We start from the raw sequence: 22,625 nt of genomic DNA on the forward strand, positions 1-22,625 counted from the left end.
AGAAATAATATAAAAATAAAAGGGAAGTATGTGAAGGACTGTTTGTGCAGTGTCAGTAAGGAAATATATAGCATTTACTTACTTAATACGTCTCACTATTTCTTCTGGCAAATTGTATTTATTAATATTTGGCACAATCTTCTTCAGGTACCGTTCCCTCAGCGAATGCCATGTATGACGATTTCCCATTGGCTAAAATAATTTGAAAAAAGTTGTTAGTAGATTTGATCCAACAACAGAATTTATGTTTATAAATACTTTGTGTATAAAGTATTCCATAAACTATCAGACATTAGTAAATACAGAAAAAAAGTAAGCAACAAATATGAATTTTCTGACTTCTAAGGTTGCCCTTACAATAGTTTGCCAAGGAGTGGGAGCCCTAGATGTGACATGTTTCTAACATTTTGGAAGACGAATGGCAACTTGTAAGCAGCCATAAAAATGTTCCAGCTCTGATCCTGTGTGATACTGACTTTTAAATAATTTTCTTGGGGGAAAAAAAACCTGTCTAAACTATACATTTTCCTTTCTCTGTGAGCTTGGAGGGTGAGGGGGGGAAATGGCCACAATTGTTTGAGAAGAGCTCAGACAAATAGTGTATCCGCCAGCCTCAGCAATCAAACAAAATTCTAGTGTTGAAGCAATCAGAGTGTAGTTACTGGATGCTGTGCTTTATTTTTTATGTTCTATTTCAATTATATGCAGCAATATTGGCTAATGACCAGTTCTGTAAAAGTACTGAAATCTGAATTGTAAACTGAAATAAGTGTGATTGAAACAATGTACAGTACAAATGTGTTATTTTTGGAAGCTATACAATGAGCATTAAGGCAAAACCTGTCACAGTCAGTCCCATGTCCTGTTTTAGGCTCAAAACCTGTGTCAGTTTTTGCCAGTTTGATACAATAAATAAATTTTTAAGGTATTTTGACTATTTCGGCTACATCATTTATTTCATTAACTCGACACAGACAGCCTGACATACGTTAAGTGGACACAGATATTATTTCAGGTGGAGGGAACACAATGAAGCTGAGTTGCAAACCTCAATTGAGATCATTAGTTATCAACAAGTAGTTCAATTGTAGCCACTAAAGCTGGTTATGCTGTAACACGACTCACTTAAAAAAGTCATATAAACAATACTTTCTGCAGCTCAAGTCCACAATACATTTATGTTATAGCACAGCATATATAAACATAAAGAAAAAAATCGATATCAACATTGCTGAGCATCAAGCTGAAAAATTGAAACCTTGCCTTTATGCACTTGGCTTCTCACCATTAAGAGGTGAATATTTGTAGGCATAGTCATGACACGACGCACATCTGAAAAGTTAAAAATTTTCTGTGTGTCTAAGTGTGACACATTAAATACTTTAATCTGTAAATAAATCATCCAGTATGCACCCTTTTACACAAGCCAAATACAAGAGATTCATAAAAGCAATTGAACTGTTGAAACAATACACAGCTTATGATCACCAATAAAGGTATTTCACTAATGTAAAAGCTATCAGTGTTACTAGCATTGATAAAACTGAGTACATCATATGTGATGGTAGTGCATAATAAGAATCCAGGCATCAAAAGAGGTTTTGAACTAGTTGCAAATTGTAAGTGACTAGACTGAGACAGTTAAAACAAACAAATGTGTTCCATTTATGTGAAAAGAGAAAGATAGAGAAAATTGCTAAATGTAACTGAAAGCAATGCTGGAGGGACTAAGTCAGAGACTCAGCACCTATTTCCATAACCAAGAAAGCAATTTACAATGTGGTTCTGTTCCACCCAGACAACATATCAGTAAATGTCAAGACATGTGCCAGATATTTCTCCGTCTAATTTGTCATCTTTGTACTGAAGTCTGGGCTTCATAGCATAACTTTCAAAAAAGTCACACTGAACTTTAAAAAAAAATGTCATTGCAAAGAGCCACAAATCATGAAACCAGCATTTCAACTAATAATTACCACTATGTCAGACACATAATGTGCCAATAGTAATCATACAGTTCCCAAAATGAAAATCAGTGATTTGCTCAACAAATATGACCTTTATACGACATAACTGAATACAGTCAGACAGGGAATGAAACTTACAACATAATGCAAATTTATAAGAAAAAGTTATATGAACATCAGTACCTCTGTTGCTGCCATATTCTTCCATACAACATTGCCTCCAGTATTACTAAACCTGTTATGCTTCTGGAGGTATGTGACTATGGCATATTCTTCTTCCATTGTAAATTCTTCCCTGAGAAAAGATACATCTAATAATGTATGACAGGATTTTCACAACATGAACTACGAAATGCATATATCCGTAAGAAAATATCATGATACTTCCTAGCATATGTTGAACCAAAGGAAACACTCATGTTACTTGCATATCTTCAAGCAATTTCAAGATTCTCATGTTATTTGATATTGTCGATTTCGTTGGTTTACCACACGTACATGTAATTTTGTATACACCACATGTCGACAGAGGAGGGCATTTATGCCTCGCAGATTGGAGTACTTGACTTATTTTCTTTGTTGGTCTAAAGACCGGCCTGATGTCATGTTTCTGTAATACCTTAGCAATGTGATCCATTACTTTATTAATAAAAAGGAGAGAATCTGTATTTTTAGGTTGTTGTGGTTCATCCTTGTCCTCCTTCCATTTTCAGAAAGTAACACATACAGACAGATATTTGCATAAAAACTCCAATCACCATCCACAATAAAAGAGAGGTGTCATTAAATGCGTATTGATAGAGCTGAATGGATATACACATCAAAACACCTGGACACTGAAATAAAACACCTGAAGCAGGCCTTTGAGAAAAAGGTCTACTCGGGGAAAGAGGTAATGAGAATTTTGTGATCAAGGAACAGAAAACAGAAGGACAAGGATGAACCACAACAACGGAAAAATACAATTTCTCTCCCTTTTATTAAAAAAGTAACGGATCACATCAATAAGATTTTACAGAAACTTGACATCGGGCCGGTCTTTAGACCAACAAAGAAAGCAAGTCAAGTACTCCGATCTGTGAAGAATAATGCCCTCCACAATCGACATATGGTGTATACAAAATCCTGTGTATGTGTGGTAAAGTTTATATTGGAACTGCAAAGAGAAGCATAAATACATGGCTAAAAGAGCACAAAAGTCTTTGTCAACTAGAAAAAAAGAGAGAAAATAGCTGCAGCAGAGCATGCTCTTCAGTCAGGACACCACAAATGGAAGTTTTCTGAAACAATAATTTTATCTACAACGTCTAATTATTATCCATGACTACGTAGAAAAGCCACTGAAATTTATAAGCACCAGGATCATTTCAATATGAAAGAGGAGGCAATGAAACTTAGCGACATATTAACAGCAGCTCTCCAGAATCGCTAGACAATTTTATCTTTGACAAGGATTATCTCTGCTCATCACATGTTACTTTGACTACACCCCCTTTCCTATAGTATATACATCGCTCTCAGATGTCTGACCAGTCAGTCGGCGAGATTCAGAAGAGGATCACCTCTGAGGATGTCCAGTGCAGTCCTGGATGAAATGTCAGGAACAAAAGTGTTTCTTGGACCAAGAACTCACGTCCCAAAAGGTTTACCAGCAGCTACGCTGCCAGTTGTGTCTGCCAATGAAAACATTATGTCACTCCAATGACATGAGAAGTGCATTGCATCATATCATCGGTGCTGCACACATCAGCAGTTGTAGGCAGCTGTTACATGAGCAGGTACTGAGTCAGTACTAAAGCATCAACTGGATCTCACAGTACGGAGGTTGGCTGTCTTCATTGGAGCCAAGGCCTTGAGTGGCTGGTAGAGGAAGAAAATTGAAGCTCCTCTGGGCATTGGGGAAATGTGTAAAGTGGACACACAATCAGACATGCCAGTGACAGTGGAGGAAGAGCTTCACCCACATTAGGCCAAGTCTTTACAGTATGTGATCAATGATCGGGAAACTTGTAAGATTGCACCCAGTTTCAAACTGAAAGAACTCAACAATATGATATCAAGATGGGAGATAGCACAATTAAAGCTTGTAGGCCACATTAAAATCCTAACTGTACTTCTCAAGTCATATTCTGAAGAGTCAAAATGATTTTTCAGTGTATATATAACAAGAAATAAAATAGAAAGCTGGGCCACTTGTGAAACCACAAGAAAAACTTCACATGAGAGACATAAGAACCACAAGAGATATGTTCACTGTGAACTTGGTTAGTAATGAAGACAGAAATAAAATAGATAGTACTCCCATGAAAAAGGAAAATATGGTGTGTGAACTACTCAAAAAAAGTGTCCTCAAATTATTATGTATAATGTATCATCCAAGATGACACAGGAGTACATTTTTTCATGTATCAATGGGCAAATCCTAGAGTATATCACCAAGGAGGATAGAAACATCCAGCTGAGACTCAGAACACGTGAGCAAAATAAAGCAACAGCACACCACATCATAAAGATATCTCTTGAATTAAGGAAATGCTACTTAAATCGACAATGGAAAATCCAGGATGGAATGTAACAATATTATGAAAAGGATAGTTGCTACTCACCATACAGCAGAGATGCTGAGTCACAGATGGACACAACAAAATGCTACTCTAGTAACAGACTTTATGTGGGCTACAGATCAGTGAGCATGAAGGATTATTTGCCCTAACAGTGTGTATGAGGTTCTGCAACTTTTGGCATGTAGCCAAGTGCTGCACTACAGCACTTTAGTGAGGCCCTCTTGGGCTCATGGTGGAGACAATATGCATGAATGGAAAGATGATCCCAATAGGAATTTTGATCCTGTATGCATACCCTAAAAATATAGGGGAAAAGCCATTTGCTTCTATATGTACACACTAAAAATATAGGGGGAAAAGCCATTGTGCTCTCGGATAGAAAGGGAAACATACAAACTTCAACTGCAAAGAGGGACTCTACACATGGTCCTAATATATCTTTGCAGTATAAATGTAAAAACCTCTCATATAAAGAGAAAACATTAATCTCTTACAAAATAAGCATGTGATTAGATAAGGCTTACAATCTAGTAATTGGTAAAACAGTAAAATCAAATGTGGCAGTTCAGACCGTACAGCACCTTATACTTCTACTGACTGGATGAAAGTGATGCTGTCCATTTAAAACATTCCTGCAATCAATCGTAAAAATGAAAAAGGGATGGCAGATGATGAGATGCATTTCTCACAAGTCTACATCAAAACATGGAAAATATCTGCAAATATCACAATGTATTGATTTCTAGTTCTCACACATGTGCTTGGTATCTATCTAAGAAAGCAGACAGGTGGTATCAACCCTAATCAAATATGCAGAAGTTAAGTGAGGACTCTTCAGCTCTCCAGACTTGAAGGGGTCATCACAATAAAGACACTTCAATATCGAGTTGAAATGGATATTCCAGGGGACATGAAATCACTTTTCCCATTAGAGAGGCTGAAGTTGATAATTCTCCTTACCAGGACTGAAGAATAAGTGGACCTAAATATTCAAGTACTTCATACAAGAAGTGAGCATTTCAACATTGAAGTCACTTACAGTAAATTTGTAATTTTCCATAGTAGTATTGCATTTAACTCAAGCAAATCATGGCTACAGTGTTACATTCACATGTATCGAGTTACATACATTAAATCAGCTCAATGGGATACACACAGCACAGGTCACTGCTATGCTCAGCCTAGTGCTTATGAACAAAATCAAAAAGCTGTTTGAGGGAATGAGATTCGACATAATCTGCTTAAAAGAGCCATACTCTGGGCAAGGCAACATCCAATTAATGTAATGAACTGTACAAGTTAACACTGCAGGAGGGTGTCCAATGACAGTAATTCTCTTCCATAACAAAGTACTGAGGCCTGTAAAACTAACTGTACAACAGTAGAATTAATTTTCCCTTTTGACACATGGTATATTGTAAATATGTACTTTCGGTACAGCTATAAGATTAGTGTTCATATAAGGAAACTAAGATAATCAGTGAAACTCTACATGACAAATTTGTCACCATAATGATGGATACCAAAGACAAATCAAGTTTCCAGAACAAAAGAATTCGTGGCCTTGAGTTATAAAAAAACATACTTATGAAAATTCATAGCCACATAACCTATTAATTTAAAACAGGCAGTGACATCATCAAATACTGATTCAGCATGACAAGCAGCTGTGCCTGTAGATCTGTACAAAGTTGGTGACTAACTTAAGGGGTAACCACCCACACTTTCATAACCATATTGTATGAATTAAAAGTCGTAACCATATTGTATGAATTAAAAACCAGCAATTTCGTAGTTGTGTGTGATGCTCTCTAGCTTTAAAACTGGTTTGTTGAACAGACAAGTTGCACCATGTAAAGATTAAGGTACAGGCCTTGCATGCAAAAGGTTGTGGGTTCGAATCTCATTAGGTGCTTTGAAACTTTGTATTTTTATATCTTTATTGAAATGACTTTAGTCATTTTTTAATTCAATTAATTGGGTTAAACGTATTTCTACATTTCTGTTGATTTGTCATGTTATTTTCATCATCATATTAATTTTTTCATTTGCTCTTTTTTTGTTTTTATCAGTCTTTTCCCACTTGGAATCTTTGTTCATGTTATTTTAATCATTTTTACATATTAATGTTGATTTAATTTCTTCCATTTTACATGCCATAGTTTTGTCTGTGTGATTGCATTAATTATTTCTATTCCTGATTTTGCTTGAATTTCATTTAAATCTTCATCTGCATTATGTTGTCCACAGTGCAATAAGAATTTATATTTTAAATGGTTGTATGATGATTATCATTCCAAAAATGTACATATTGTCATGAAAAATACAGTTTTGTTACCATTGTTCATTTAATACAAATAGTTTATTTTCTCTAGTTTTTGAACAGGTTCAGTGTCAGTGTCAAACATTTAAATTTTATGACAGATAAATGAAAAGAATGTAATTCACATGTACAGAGATTCCAAGAGGAAAAAGAATGATGGGAAGGAAAAAGTGAAAGCAACTGAAAAATTTAACGTGTTGATTTTAATGTGACAAAGAAGCATAAATAAGAAAAATTACATTTAATACAATCAACATATTAAAAATAATGACCAAAATCATTTCAATAAAGACTTTTAAAAAATTTTCAAGCCATGTGATGAGATTTGAATGCACCACCTTTTGTGTGTGAGGCCTGAACTTTGACTGTTGCACTGCACAACTTGTCTGCTCAACAGCCCTTTTTTAAAGCTGTAGAGCGTCACACAGAACACCTTTTGCATGTGAGGCCTGTACTTTATTAATTACACTGCACAACTAGTCTTTTGAACATTCCTTTGTTTTTAAAGCTGTGGAGCATTGTGCAAAAATTTCAAATTTTATAATTATTACTTCCAAAAGAGGGCCTACATGGATGAATGGTCACAGGATGTGATAGCTGGTATCTTAACCTACATCATAAAGATTATTTCAAAAAGTTGATCCCACAGATGGGGACTTTACCTTATTAGCACTCTCAACATTAGTAGATAATAATCAACCGACTACTGGTTGGCAGCAGCTAGTCGAAACTATTACTGAGTGTACTACTGTCAGATGAAAGACAAATGAGATGTTGAGGAAACATCTGACTGAAGGAAACGAGAACAGTTAAACAGTTAAAACTGTTGATGAACAAGGTTCTGGAGATTCTCAGCATATTAAAAAATAATAATGCACCAGATCCAAAAGACTGAGATATTTATGTACTTGGGTATAGCCACTACTTCCACTTGAAGCGACCTGTTCAATGAGGGTAGTGCCCAAGGAAAAACTGTAAACATTTGGAAATCAGCGAAGGTCATAATTCTGAGAAAGGAGGAGGGATGATAAAGATCATACCAAGGGGAACCTTATAGATCCACCCATCTGCTAAAAGTTATTGGCAAAATGTTTGAAAACATGCTAAATAAGAGGCTTTACATTCACAAGAGCAAAACTGGAATAAATGATGCATAGTATCAGAAACTACTGAGGAAGTTACTAACCGTGATCTAAGATCTCCTGCTCTTAGCCAGATAGACAGAAACATGGGAGCTCTGCTGAACACAATTCAGGAGTACTGCAGTATAAATAAACTTTCCATTGCCCATTGGAAGTCGAACTATATAATGTTAAAAGACAGACTAAACTACAGCAGAAATCCTCTATTCAGAATTAATGATGTGCTCAGAAGCAGTATGCCCACTCGAAACTACCTCAGGGTGTGATTGGATGAGAAATCAAACTATAATATTAAAAAAAATGCAGCATGGTCAAAAGGTTTGGCAGTTATGAGTGAATTTGTTAACTTTGCACACTGAAGATTTGAACTACCTACAAAAATTTTTCATCGCTATCAACTGGCAATACTAGTGGCCGTAGTGGGTACTGGTGCAAGCCTTTTGGGTACATGGGACACGGACAGAGACAATGTTTGCAGTGTGGGTGCGGCATGCAGTTCTAAAGCTTTGCTCGGGTGCATTTGCAGCAACATCAATTGACGCCTTGTAACTAGTGTTTTGGACCAGTCTCTGATTCTGCATATCAGAGAAAAAATCTGCAACCTATTGGACGAAGAAAAACATACCACACAAAGTAAATGAAATATTTAAGAATTGTGAAGAGAGCTGTATCTCCATCAGAGAGTGTATTTTGAATTTGTGGCAGGAATCTGGTATCTTTTCTGCCAATGGAAGGAAGACGGTTTGTTTCTTTTCAAATGTCAGGATATACTCTAAATGGGTCACATTTCATCATCTACTGCTCTTGTGCACATTTACTGCTCTTGTGCACCATTTTATGGTATGGTTCAGACTCAGATCAACTATATGTATTGCGTAGGAAAGATAATACGACTGTGATTGCCCATCAGAAGTGCACCTGAATGTGTCCTAATGGTGTGTCCTGTTTATGAGATGAAAGAAGGAAGACAGTAGCTTCAGGGTACTCCTGTCCACGAGGAAGTGCCCAATGAGCTGAAATTTGTCTTCTTGAATGACTCCTGCCACTGCCACTGCCACTACCCACTGCAGAAGGATGTGACGTACCATGGAGAAGGGGGAATGGCCTGTTACCAGGACAGGAATGAAGGGAAATATGTCTAGCAAACCATCACCTTTTATCACTTTCGGAACCGAATTTACTTTGGATCTAAGGACACATCTGAAACGGAGACTGGATCTTCAGTACTTCACCTAAAATGCAGCTGGTGAAACAGGAAGCACTCCTGTACACTGTCAACTTGTTTTAGTATACACAAAGTTCCTAGAGCTAGTGTGAGGAAAAAAAATGGATCTAGAGTAGCCTAAACACTGATATTACTTAAGGTTATTCAAAAACAGTCACTGTTGCCTTCTCCACATATTTTTGTAAAAATGACAAATTTTGTTCTCCTTTCTATAGTTCTTTTCATTCCCTCTCTAACTTTTTATTATTATAGTTCTCTTTTATTATTAGATTGTGATCCTTTTATAATATTAGGTAAGGGAAGTATAATGGACAATTTTAATGAATAAATTAGTAATAGTTATTTTACAGCTAGCTCTTAGAAGAACAATATGTGTAGGTGCATACACTGCCAGAAACTGTTGTCCGCCAGCTGGTAACGTTGTCACCAGTGTATACTAGGCACTTTAAAAAACACAAAAATAAATGTTTTGTGTAAAACATGTTATTTTTAAAAAGTTCATTTAGTTAACTACATGACTGACCATCAATAAATTTTACCAACTGCAATGTCTGATGATATTAAGCCTCCAAATAGTATCACAAGCCTTCTCAAGGAAGAATCAAAAGGGACACCTTTAGACATGTTTGCTTAAGAAAACCCGTAACATATGGGCAGATTACCAATGGTGGAATGATACCTCCTGGGACCACACTGGAAATAACTAGGACACAATATACGCAGCTCATAACCTGCAAAAGGTTTCCTCCCAGTATATGTCTAAAATATGATGACAAGAAGATAGAAGAGGTTGCAGAGAGAAGTTGGCAGTATTAAATTCTTGAGAGTACAACCTGATGATAAATTCAACTGGGAGAAGCATAGCACAGAAGTACTGAAGCACCAGAGCATACTACAGAACTAAGCATGCTCCTAAAGAAAATCTTCACTTATAATGCGGATGTTGTCAGATACGGGTGATAAAAAAATAAGGCACTAGCACACTTCATTCGATAATCAGTTTTTGGGTAACTCATCAAGCCAAGCTAAAGTTTTCACAATCCAAAAATGTAAGTGTGTAATACGAATCATTTATGGTATGAACTCGTGAATGTCCTGCAGAGTTGTTCCGTTTAAAGGGTGCCGAAAGGTTTTATTGGTAGTTAATTTCTTCATTTATTGGTAGTTAATTCCTTCATTTCCATTGTCAAGTTTCTCAGCAGAACCAAATGAATGTATGTGTGTGTGTGTGTGTGTGTGTGTGTGTGTGTGTGTGTGTGTAAATATATGTTAAGCATTATATAAAATGTGACTCCTGCACATCTTCAGTGGAGTAACGTGATGAACGTAAATAAGTGAAGCAAACTACTTCCTGTTTAATGATGCATGGGTACGAGAGATAAAGAATTATCTTATGTACCAGAATGTACACACATTTACATGTTTGTGAATAGTTTGTTACCACCTCTTAAATGAAAACGTGTTTTAGATTTTTTGACTCATTCCACATCCATGACAATCATTTCACTCACAATATGTGGAAGGAATATTGGCACATCTCTGTACACTTGTAAATGTGAATTACGTATGACATGTTTTATGTCCTTGAGGATCTCCTCACTATGGGTCTATGGAACAAAAAGTACAACTAATCTAAGGACCTGCCTAGATTGGGGAACCCAGATGAGACAGTGGTCAAACATTCACTTCAAGGCCTTTCCTATGCTTCAAGTGTGGGCAACATTACAACAATTACTTGGGTATGTACAGAACTTTTACATTTTTAATAATGAGATCCGGATGCCCCACTGTAAGTTAGGGAATTTCCTGTGCCCTAAATTCAGCTGAACAGGCCAAGGACTTCTTTAGTTGTACCTCTGAGACAGAGCAGCATGGGGTAATAAAAATTATTGTGAGTACAAAGATGTTGAATCATGAGCTACAGACATTGCTGAATGCAGTTTCCACACTGAGAAGTGGTACTTGTATCGTTCTTGATTATTGAACTTTACTTCTCACTATTCAGTTTAGCAATATGTAAGTGTTGGAGAATTGTTGGATCCTAGCTGACAGCAATGGTCATTTGCCCAAAATGTTCTGCCACTGTCTGCGTGATGTCTCTCTGGTTGGTCATAAGACTTTTATTCCACATTACACCAGTGCCTGACAAAATCTAACCCCACCCAGAAATACAGGGTGGCCCAAAAAGGATGGTCACATTTTAAATAACTATAACTCCATCAGTTTTACAAATTAATTTTATTCAATTACGTAACTAAATGCTCCCAGGCACCCAATTACAAGAACTAACCACAAAAAATCATGTACGGAAAATGACTTCCGGAAGATGGTGTCCTTCCTCGGTGATGCATTCCACAAGTCTTTCCTCGAAATTTTCCATCACTTTCACTACTGTTTCTTCTTGAATTGCCATAATTTCCGCACTGATTGCCTCCTTCAGATCAATTAAGTTTCGGGGCTTCTTTACGTAGACTTTTGACTTTAGGTATCCCCAAAGAAAAAAATCACAGGCTGAGAGGTCAGGTGATCTCGCGGGCCAGTGGACATCTCCAAAACGCGAGATGATGTGGTGGGGGAACATCCGCCTTAAAACACACATGGAGTCATTGGCTGTGTGGGCCGTGGCCCCGTCCTGTTGAAACCAAATTCAATCTCGATTTACATGTAACTCTCGCAGTTTCGGCACCAAAAAGCTACGTAGCATGTTAACATAACGTTTCGAGTTCACTGTGACTGTAGCGTTGTTCTCCTCAAAAAAATAAGGACCAACAATCCCCAATCTTGAAATTCCACACCAGACTGTTACCTTAGCACTATGAAGAGGCTTTTGGTGCAATTCTCTGGGATTATCTGCTGCCTAATACCTGCAGTTTTGTTTATTGACATAGCCGTCTAAATGGAAATGGGCTTCATCTGACATAAGAAGCACAACATCATTATTAGAGTACAAAATGTCAAGCATTGATTCACAAAATCGTCTTCGCTGCTCAAAATCACGATCATACAGCTTTTGCGTGATCATAATTTTGTATGGGTGAAACTGTAACTCACGGCTTAAAATACGCTGCAATGAACTACGGCTGAGGCCTAAAGTTTGAGCACGACGCCTAGTGGAACGACGCGGGCTTTGCAGCACTGACGCTCTAACATCATCAATGTTCTGTGGAGTAACTGCCGTACGTGTACGCCCTGTAGATTTACCACTTTTGACAGACCCTGTTGTCCGGAATGCTGTCACCCAACGTGATATGGATCTGCGATCTGGAATGGGTCCATCACGCGGTACACCAAAGCGTTGTCGAAACAATCGTTGCACAGTAATAAACGATTCATCATTTCTGAAAAACTGTTCCACAGCAAAAACACGATGCTCGACCGTCCACTGCGCCATCTCATGGCAAACTGGGTGTAATGGCCGACTTGCAGACGGCCGGCAGTGGTCCCCCCTCCTCACCTCTCAATGGTACTACGTAGTTCAAATCCGACCATCCTTTTTGGGCCACCCAGTACTACGAACAATTTCCCACACCACTGGGTTGATTATTGAGTTCAAGAACTCCTACCACAATCTTTTCTTGCCATTCTTAAAAATATGGTGAGATTTGTTACTGAGACTGAAGTTTTTTCTTGCTTATGAACTGGAAAATCATACTGAAACAATTCAACAACCCAGAATTCAACAACTCACAATTTTGGATTTTTTTTTGCTTTGTTAAAAAGCAGGAACTACTGTACCTATTTGTTCAGTATGTCACATTTATGTAAGACAATTCAAATTAAAGGTCAGTCAATTAAATAAAATGCATATGCTTAAAAGTGTAAAGTGTGTTATGGTACCCACAACCCCTTGAATGCTGGATGTGGTGACAGACCAATTTATAGTGCAGCCCAGGTTCTAGGTTGGGTTTTAAGACGGTGGGAAGGCAAAGCCAATGAATATGAATGAGAACTACAGGCTGTAGTGATAAATTGGTCTGTAGCATAGCCTGATCTCTATGTTCATGTCATATTTAATGCTATTTGCAATATTTCATACACTTTTCACGATCAGATCTAAAACAGCTAGATACGTTCGTAGTACTATGTTCAGCCACCAATACCAATTTTCCCCACACTTGAGCAGAACAAACTGCACTAAAAATGACATGTTTTGGAAAGATTTTTTAAATTGTGATGTATATCTAAAATGCATATTTACGTATTATATAAATATGAATATGAAACACACCAACTATGGTATTTTAGCTCTGCATAATACTTTACAGTCTTTGACAAAACATAAAGAGATCCTCAAGTGTTCAGCAATTATTGCTGGATTCTCTCTCTCTCTCTCTCTCTCTCTCTCTCTCTCTCTCTCTCTCTCTCCCCCTCCCCATTCCTCTCCCTACCCAACTATAAGGTGCTTTTTTTGCAAGTAAGGTGAGAGGTGCAAATTTTAAAATTTTCCTGGTGAACTGAGTGTTCTAAGAAATTTTGAGCTTTCAATGGACTCTAGCTGATTATGACTGGCTGCAAGCCTGAAATTTCTTCGAACATGGTGAGGGATGATTGCAACTGTACAGATAAACACAAGAGCTTAATTAAGGCCCTTTTAACAAAAAGTAGCAGATAAAAGACAATGTAAGTAACAACATAAATTTACATGTGTTTGTTTGTGTGTGTGTGTGTGTGTGTGTGTGTGTGTGTGTGAGAGAGAGAGAGTGTGGTGTGTGTGTGTGTGTGTGTGTGTGTGTGTGGGGGGGGGGGGGGGGGGGGAGGGTTTGGGTGCGTGGATGAGCATGAAGATTTGAAATAATTTCCATCTGAAATTTCAATCATCCAGAAATACAAGAGGGGATGTGGAATGAAGAGAAACCAGGAATAATTTTGTAACATTTTTGGACACTTTTTCAACTTCATATTACCCAAAAAAGAATAGCATGTTTTGTAAGAAACGAAGACAGGAAACAGTCCCACAGAAAGAGCATACAGTCTACACTGAGAATCCCACACAAGGTGTCAAAGTTTAGGGGCACAATTAAGAATATTTTATTTAGCTGACAAACCCGCCATTGTCCGAGTATTAAATTTCCCAAGTTTTTACTGGAAAAATAATTTTTGTGTGCTGGGCACAGCTGCTTCATGTATTTACAACACAATTTTGTAAATGTCTCTAAGGCAATGCCTCTTCATGCTCTACAGACGGCTACTGTTCTCAACTAAAGCTGTTTGTGCTTTGCAGTTGAAAGCTGTCAAATGCATTGCCAGGTGTCCGGGATTTCCTTAAGTTCACTCGACTGCAGGAATAGTAAAGAATAAATGTATTAAAATTTCATAATGAGTAATTTTTTTTTTCACACAGCTCAGTGTTTATAATGTCATATCTCTTGAACTATGTGTCACACTATGATGTCTTTGGGTACATACATTCTGCGGCATACGTGGATACTGTCTGCGAATAGATTTATTAGCAAAGAAGCAATAAATTTAAGTGTTGTGCATGAGTGACAGTTTTTCATGCGTCTCAGTATTTATGACGTCGTATCTCCCGGTCCACATGTAATACATTGATATATCTTTGTAGGTACATTCGGTGGCATATGTGGATACTGTTTGCAAAAAGTGTTGTGAATAGAGTTAATAGCAAAGAAGTAATAAATTTAAACATGGTGCACAATGTGGCAGTGTTTCATGCATATCAGTGTTTATGACATGCATGTCTTCTGAATTGTGATAGTTTTTTACCCCCACAGAACTGTATTGCTGCTTGATAGTAGCAGACATGTGTGGCAAGTTTTGTCGAAATCTCTCCGGTGGTTTAGGAAGAAACGTGGAGGGGAGGGGGGGGGGGGGGAGGGGGAGAACACACACACACACACACACACACACACATTTGTTTTTGTAATATGTATAACAAAAATATATGTATTTCATGACAGCTTTCAATACCTCATCTAAGAATAAAAAATATAGTAAAAAAATAGGATGTGAACTAAGGTGCATGAAGGCTGACTGATTTGAACACTGCCTTATGTCACTTGACTCCTTCACCTGCTAGCTGGGGCTCTCCTCACCATCTTTATCTGCAATGGATGGAAATCACAAATTCTTCAATTTCTTGGAAACTATCAGGGAGTAGGCCGATTTGTACGAATAAAATTTCCTTAGTTTTTAGTGATCAGTTGCATCTGATCCAAAAGGGGCCCTGCATTATGACCTTTAAGCTCTATGTTTTTCTGTAATGGAAGCCTGGTGACCTAAATCGTTCCACAGGAGTTATTTTTAAAAGATACACCAACTAGTGGGCCAAAACTCATTTAAGTCAGTAAGTCACACAACCTGGTCTCTCTGAATTAGCCTAAAAATGAGAGTCTCAGTGGTTAAGATGCTGCAACGAAGTTCTGGAGAAAAGGGGCCACATATCAATAAACATTTAGCACATTTCTTATGAGAAAATGTTCTCTTGCTCCAGTATTTAAGCTGACAGTGCATTAGTGTTAACAGGGTAAACTAATTTTGTATGGCATATTTGGCTGAAGTTCCTCAAAAGGGATGTTCAGCCACATCTTTGCTAGTTCTTTCAACTGTATGCCACTGCGGTGATTTGCATGGCCCTACCATGGAGAGGGCACCTACAGTTTAATGTGGAACCCCAACCACATGTCATTCCTGACATATCTTCACATCACTGCGGTTAAGTCTAGCTTAATGGCAGACTGAAGGATTCTGGTCTCTGGGATTCAATTCTGCAACCTTGTCGGCACAAGGCTTGCACTTAAGAGACAACCAAGCCAGTTGACAGAGTAAGGTGTTGAAACAGAGAGCAGCAAAAACCATTTGAAGCTGAGCCTGACACCTTTTGTTCACAGCTGTCACATCACTCGGGAACCTCAGGCTGCTGGTTAACAAGTCATTTGTGGATGGTAGCTAAGGCTGGTAATTTAACTATTGGGACTTGTTTGCAGTGTGTGTTTTGTACCTTTGTGTGGAATCTTATTTTGCACAAATATGTGAAGCTAGCAGCAGAAATGGATTGGAAAAAGATACGGCCATTATGATTTTGCAAAGTGAATGTAATATTTTGCATTGATGGAGAACATGTAAACTGTTGCTACAGAGGCCCTACCAGGTGCTCAGGTAAAAGTGAACTGACAACATCACTATCTTTCATGCTTGACCATCAACCATTTTCTTATTTTGATCCAGGTACTGACTCTCCATGCATTTGGGTTTCTACTTACCAGGTGTACTGGTATGAAATGAGCATTAAGATACAAATGTGTCGATAGGGAACATTTGTTGTGAACGAGACTTAATTTTTTTTGTTTGGCTGGTATGACATCTTTCAAAGATATTTAGTATACATCAAGTCATGGAACAAACAACATCATACTGTTAACAATGTTGAATTTTGTACCAGAAAGTGATGATTTGCAGAAAGCATTAATTTTTTGTTTTCACTTGAAAAAAAGTGCTGCAGATTCGCATCAAATGCTTGTCGAGGCATATGGTGACCATGCTCTATCAGAAGCAAAATGCAAAAGATGGTTTCAATGGTTCAGAAATAATGATTTTGATGTAAGAAATGAAGAATGTGGAAGACCACCTAACAAGTTCAAAGACACTGAACTGCAAGCAATATTGGACGAAGATGATACTTTGAGTCAGAAGCAAATGGCAGCAATGCTAAACGTTGCACAACAAACAATTTCTGACTGTTTGAAAGCTATGGGAAAGATCCAAAAGTGTAGAAAATGGGTGCCACATGAATTGAATGAAAGACAGATGGAATACCGAAAAACAATTTGTCAAATTTTGCTTTAAAGACATGAAAGAAAATCATTTTTGCATCGAATTGTTACTGGCGATGAAAACTGGATTTATTTTAAGAATCCTAAACGGGAAAACCATGGGTTAATCCAGGACAACCACCAACATCGACTGCAAAACGAGATTTATTCGGCAAGAAGACAATGCTCTGTGTTTGGTGGGATCAGAAAAGTGTGGTGTATCATGAGCTTCTAAAACCCAGTGAAACTGTGAGTACTAATCGCTACAGACAACAAATGATCAATTTGATCGAAAAATGACCAGAATGGGCCAGAAGACATGGCAAAGTAATTTTTTTACATGACAATGCACCTGCACACAAAGCAAAACAGGTTCAGGATACAATCAAAACACTTGGCTGGGAGCTGCTACCCCACCTACCATATTCACCAGACCTGTTTCCATCAATGGAACATGCATTGGCTGAGGAACAGTTCGATTCTTACGAAGAAGTCGTAGTTTGCTTCAAAAGACGAACATTTCTATTGGCGTGGTGTCCACAAATTGCCAGAAAAGTGGTCAAAATGTATAGAAAGCAATGGTCAGTACTTTGAATAAAATGTTTTTACTTTTCAATTCAAAATTAATGTTTCATTTTCACAAAAAAACGCTCATTTCATACCGGTACACCTGGTAAACCATTTGACACTATTAATGGGATAGTACCTTGAACCACATTTACACTGGTTTCTGTTCATTATTTTATTTTTAAGTCTGCAGTGTGATTCCAATCATATTCATTGTTTGTGTCCCCAGCTACACTAGCTATCAAACATTTCTTCATATTTATTTCCATTCTCTGCTATGCTGAACTTGCAGCAAATGTTTCACACTGTGTATTTACACCGAAAGCTAAGCTATGACAAGTGAAGATATGAATTAGTGATATGTTGTGATGCATTAATAATACTTGGTGATTTTAGCAGACAAAGAAAAAGATGTAGTCCTTGTTGGTGGACAAAAACATGCTATAGAAGACATGGCAGCAACGACATATTCTGTGAGTTGAATTTGGAATTTCACTAGGATGTCACTGTATGATTTTGATATTCTAAAGAATACGTTAGTGCCAACTGTTTCAAAGAAAGACACAAATTTCAGAAAAGCAATTCCTGTGAAGCATGGATTTGCTGTTATCTTTGGTTTTTGGCAACATGATATTCCTATGAAACTGTTGGATATTTATTCTACATTTCAAAGCCAATCATATCTCAAATAGTTCCTTTGGTTTGTAAAGGTTTGGTTGAATGATTGAAAGATTATATAAAGGTAATGCAGTTACATTAACAGCACTGAAAAATATATTTTATTAATCATAGATTTATATGTAGATTAAAATTACACCAAATCAGCATCATATTCGACAAACACAATCTCTTCCACTACAATGTCACTGGCAATCTGCAGCTGAAAATCCCCCTACCACATCTGCATTCACTGTTGAATCCTCTCCTGCACAAATTCATCTCTGCCACAAAGAGAGTGTCTTTGGCTGTAATTGGCCTTTCACAGGACTGCAAGCTTACGTAATGTGCACAACAAACTTCCCGATGGCTCTGATGGAATTGTGCTCTTGTTGTTATTACTGCAAAACATTCTACAACATTACAGTTGCCTCATTTTCAGCTATTTTTATGGAGGGGGCAAACTTGATGGTTCAGCTACATCTTAAGATTCTTCCATATCCTTATCTGGCATCTCTTGTGGAACTTGAAGTCAAATTTACTTTTTTCAGATAGTGTGAATCAAGATGAATAGCATGCAAAAGAAAATGTGTTCAGCCAGGTACTCCACTTATCCCACTGTGAAGGAGCAAATGAAGGGTAGAATATTGTACTGCAACAGGCTGTTGGTTGTGGGAGTGAATTTTACAATTAAAAAATGTAATTTATCATTGTGCTGCTTGTTAGTTTGACACCAATCACAACTTTTTATATGCTGATGTTTTCTGCAAAGGGAGGATTTCAGATGGTGGCGCATTTAAAAATACCTCTGTAAGTGAACTACTTCATACAAAAAAGTGAACCTTCCATGCATGAATATTTGCCTGGAAGGACAAAGCAGTTACCACTTGTATTCCTGGTAGATGATGCTTTTCAATTACAAGAAAAATCATACAGTCATGTCCAAAAATGCACAACTGAGAGTCAAAAAGAAGTATTTTAATTGACAATTGCCAAGGGCAAGGATGAAAGTAGAAAATATATTCGGTGGGACAGCCTCTTGGTTTTGTTGCTCCCCAAAATATCTTGTTGCAATCTGAGAAAGCATAATCTATTACTATGACAGCAAACAAGGAAGCTTCAATTCTCATTGTCTCTAAAAAGGTGAAGTGATCCCAGCAGCACGGAGATGAGATGCTGCTGCATCATCTATTACTGCACTTCCAAATATACAAATAGGACTTAAAACACAAACAAAGAAATTCATGTTGAATTTGTTAATTACATTGAAAGCCCAGAAGAAGTTATACTATAGCAAAATAATTAATCATAAGCCCATGTCCCCTTGTGTACCTCTTTCTTGATTGTATTTCTTGTTTCTTTGGTTCCTGAATATCCTCAAAGAATCATAAATAATCAAAAGTGGACCACTCTGGTTAATACAGAGACTCGGTACCACTGCCCAATTTCTTGATCTCTCCAACTTTTCTTTTTTTCTTTCTGTACTGAGCCACACACAGGTGCTAAGCACCACAGTGATATTCTGTAGTGAGTCCTGTTTCATCTTCATATTTTTATAATTCCAGGGGCACTCCTTTGTCATACAGAACGTGAAATGTTCAAATATGTGATTTCTTATCAGTTCCATTATTTTACAAAACACATCACAACATGCAACATTACACTAAGTAGGACAGAACATAAACAAACTCTAGAGCTGCACAGCAGCATGTAGTGGTAGCAGACTACGAACAATGTTACCTTCGATCTGTAATGAAACAGCTATGGAACACGTTTTCGTGTTTTAACATGTTGCAAACATCAATAATACAGTAGTAGCTGCACACAATATCATAAACATGGTAGAAAAACATGTTTCAAACACAGTGTAAAAAGGATTTGAAAAGGGTCATTGCCAATTTCTTTTCTCATACTTCTCCATATCAGCTTGTGCTCTATTTGTAAGGACCTCAATCTTCAACAGACATGAAACTCTAACTTACATTTCTTCCTTTTGTATGGTTTGATTGTTATTTGACAACCACTTGGCAATGAGCCACTTCACAGATAAATTTTTTGTTCATTTGGAAAATAACTGAATCTCCCATTATTAATGCAGTTATCCCACTCTCTACCTTAAGTGATTTGGGGAAATGTCAAAAAACCTAAAGTTGAAAAAGGAAGAAGATCAGATTTAACATCCAGTTGGTGATAGGATTGTACGAGATGGAACACAAGCTTAGACTGGAGAGGAATATCAAGCACATTCTTTTCACATGTAACCTCAACAGCATATGCCTTAACACATTTAGAGAAACCATAGAAAGCTAATGTGCACGTCCAGACATAGCACTGAACCCTAGCACTACCAAAAACAAATTTAGTGTGCCACACACTAGATCACCTCACTTGGTATCTAAATTGGAATTGGAATGTAATGTTTAAATGTGATTCCCCCACAAATACACACATGTACATCAATTAAACTAGCTTAGAAACCTAGAAAGAGATCATGTGGACTAAACTGTGGTGGGGCAATATGTACCTGTGCGGAAGAGACAAGGTAGATTCAAAACTAAAAGCCAGAAACTGGATTCTAATCTTGCCTTTCAAGAGCACAAATATTTTGATCTAGCGTAACATCTGACCTAACCAGAGAGTTCATGGCAAGCACTGTGTTACAGCTCCGAGAGGATGTTCTGTATGCTAAGCAATATCCTACTACAGACCCCCGCCCCCTCCCTCACTCACCCACATGTAGTGTCTTGTCCATTGAGTTCCAGCTGTTCAATGATTCAGTAACACTACGGATCATAAGACATGCTTCCACTCACATGAATGTTCACTCTCTTTCCATAATCTGCTCTTATATTGTGTGGCTCTGAGATATTTAATCGCTATTTGTGTGCATTTTAGACACATTCTCCAATTTTTTGAGATGTAATGACCAAAACATTTTTATTCAATAACAATTTTAACCTTTTTTCCTATTCTTATCTCCTTTCCTCTACATCTAAGGCACAAATAATCACTAATTCTGGATGGTAATGCCCCACAATAAAAAGCTGTCCTGATGGACGAAGCCTGCAACACTATTATTTTCTTAAAAGCATTAATTTCATCTTTCAGTTATCAAAATGTAACTGAGAAAGTGTAGTCCTTTTCAATAACAGAGTAACCTGTACACTGGTATAAAGAAACACACAAAAGGTTTTCAGAGTTAATTTTTCAAGGAGACTGAAATAAACTGATGACATAAACATTTTTACTACCACAAATAAAATTTAATTATTGTTCCTGATGTCTCCTTCCTCCCAACAAGCATTTGTCATACAGTAGTGACAATACAGATGTAAAAAACCTTACTATTAAGAGTCAACTCTTTTGTGTACAAGTAATAAAAAATAAGCACACTTTTCAACTAATTACCAAGGAGGATAGTAGTGAATAAATAAAGAATTTCATTCACAGAGGGTTTATTAGTATGTTCCCTTATTTCATGAAGCATAAAAATGGTGCTGGTAAATACTTAGATAATTGCCACTACTATACTCCCTTTGTTAAAATTATTGTTAGAAGTAAAGTTTTTTTTTCATATTGACCATTAGATGTGCTTAATTACATGATTATGAGCAACTGTTGTCAGAAAAATAGATTTTTAATAATTATGTACTGCCAAAGAATGGGAACAAATTACCTCCTCTTTCAGCTTACTCTGTTTAAGTACAGATACATACCTATGTCTTTTCCTCAACTTCTTAGACTTCTGACTGATGGCTTTGCTGAAGAAAAAATAAATAAATAAATAAATAAATACAACAAAACTCTATTCCAAAAGTCTGCTAAAAATTTAATAAGGCATCAATAACCTCAATTTAACATCTTCATACTAAAACAGAAAATAAGGAAGCTCATTAATATAATGGGTGATTCAAATGGAGTAGTGATGCATAAAACACAAATTTTGACAAGATAAAGTCACATAGCCTCTCGTATTCAATCCCCTCTCTCACCTCCATGTTGGTGAACAGTGGGAACCTGAGCAACCCGTGGAAGACTGGATACCCAAGCCCTGTGGGAAACAGGGTCAGAGCACATGAGCACAGGGCCGAAACCCCTGACTTGGAAAGAGTTATTGTTGTGAATAATTTAATACAGAAAGCCAGACTGCCCTCAAGAACACAAAATAACTGAGGAAAAAGGATACAAATAGGACTCTAAAATTCAGAACATGAAATATATGTACCCTGCTGGAACCAGGAAAATGAACAGTACAGCCAAAAAAAGGTTAAAATATGTTTTGGAATTAGCTGCCCTCCAAGGGATCAGATGGAAGGAAAAAGGAGAATAAGGAATCAAAAATTTATGTTATATTACTCTGGGAGAGGTGAGAGACAAGGAGATAGTGGTGTTAGGTTCACTGTAGGAAAAA

At 37.2% G+C, this 22,625-nt stretch overlaps 1 protein-coding gene across 6 annotated transcripts in view; it reads right to left on the reverse strand.

Annotated features, from left to right (window-relative positions):
- The window catches only part of LOC124601711 (telomeric repeat-binding factor 2-interacting protein 1-like), a 200,141-nt gene that overhangs the window by 12,561 nt on the left and 164,955 nt on the right, over positions 1–22,625 (reverse strand). For all 6 annotated transcript variants that reach the window (XR_006978582.1, XM_047136269.1, XM_047136266.1 and 3 more), the window contains 3 exons: positions 21,931–21,975; positions 2,151–2,262; positions 83–192 (listed from right to left, as the gene is read on the reverse strand). Coding sequence is in view for 5 of the 6 variants with exons in the window: in XM_047136269.1 (XP_046992225.1) it covers positions 83–192; positions 2,151–2,262; positions 21,931–21,975 (267 nt within the window). In the remaining variant the exon portion in view is untranslated. The remainder of the gene's footprint in view (positions 1–82; positions 193–2,150; positions 2,263–21,930; positions 21,976–22,625) is intronic.

This window comes from Schistocerca americana, chromosome 1, assembly GCF_021461395.2.
Source record: "Schistocerca americana isolate TAMUIC-IGC-003095 chromosome 1, iqSchAmer2.1, whole genome shotgun sequence".
NCBI lineage: Eukaryota > Metazoa > Arthropoda > Insecta > Orthoptera > Acrididae > Schistocerca > Schistocerca americana.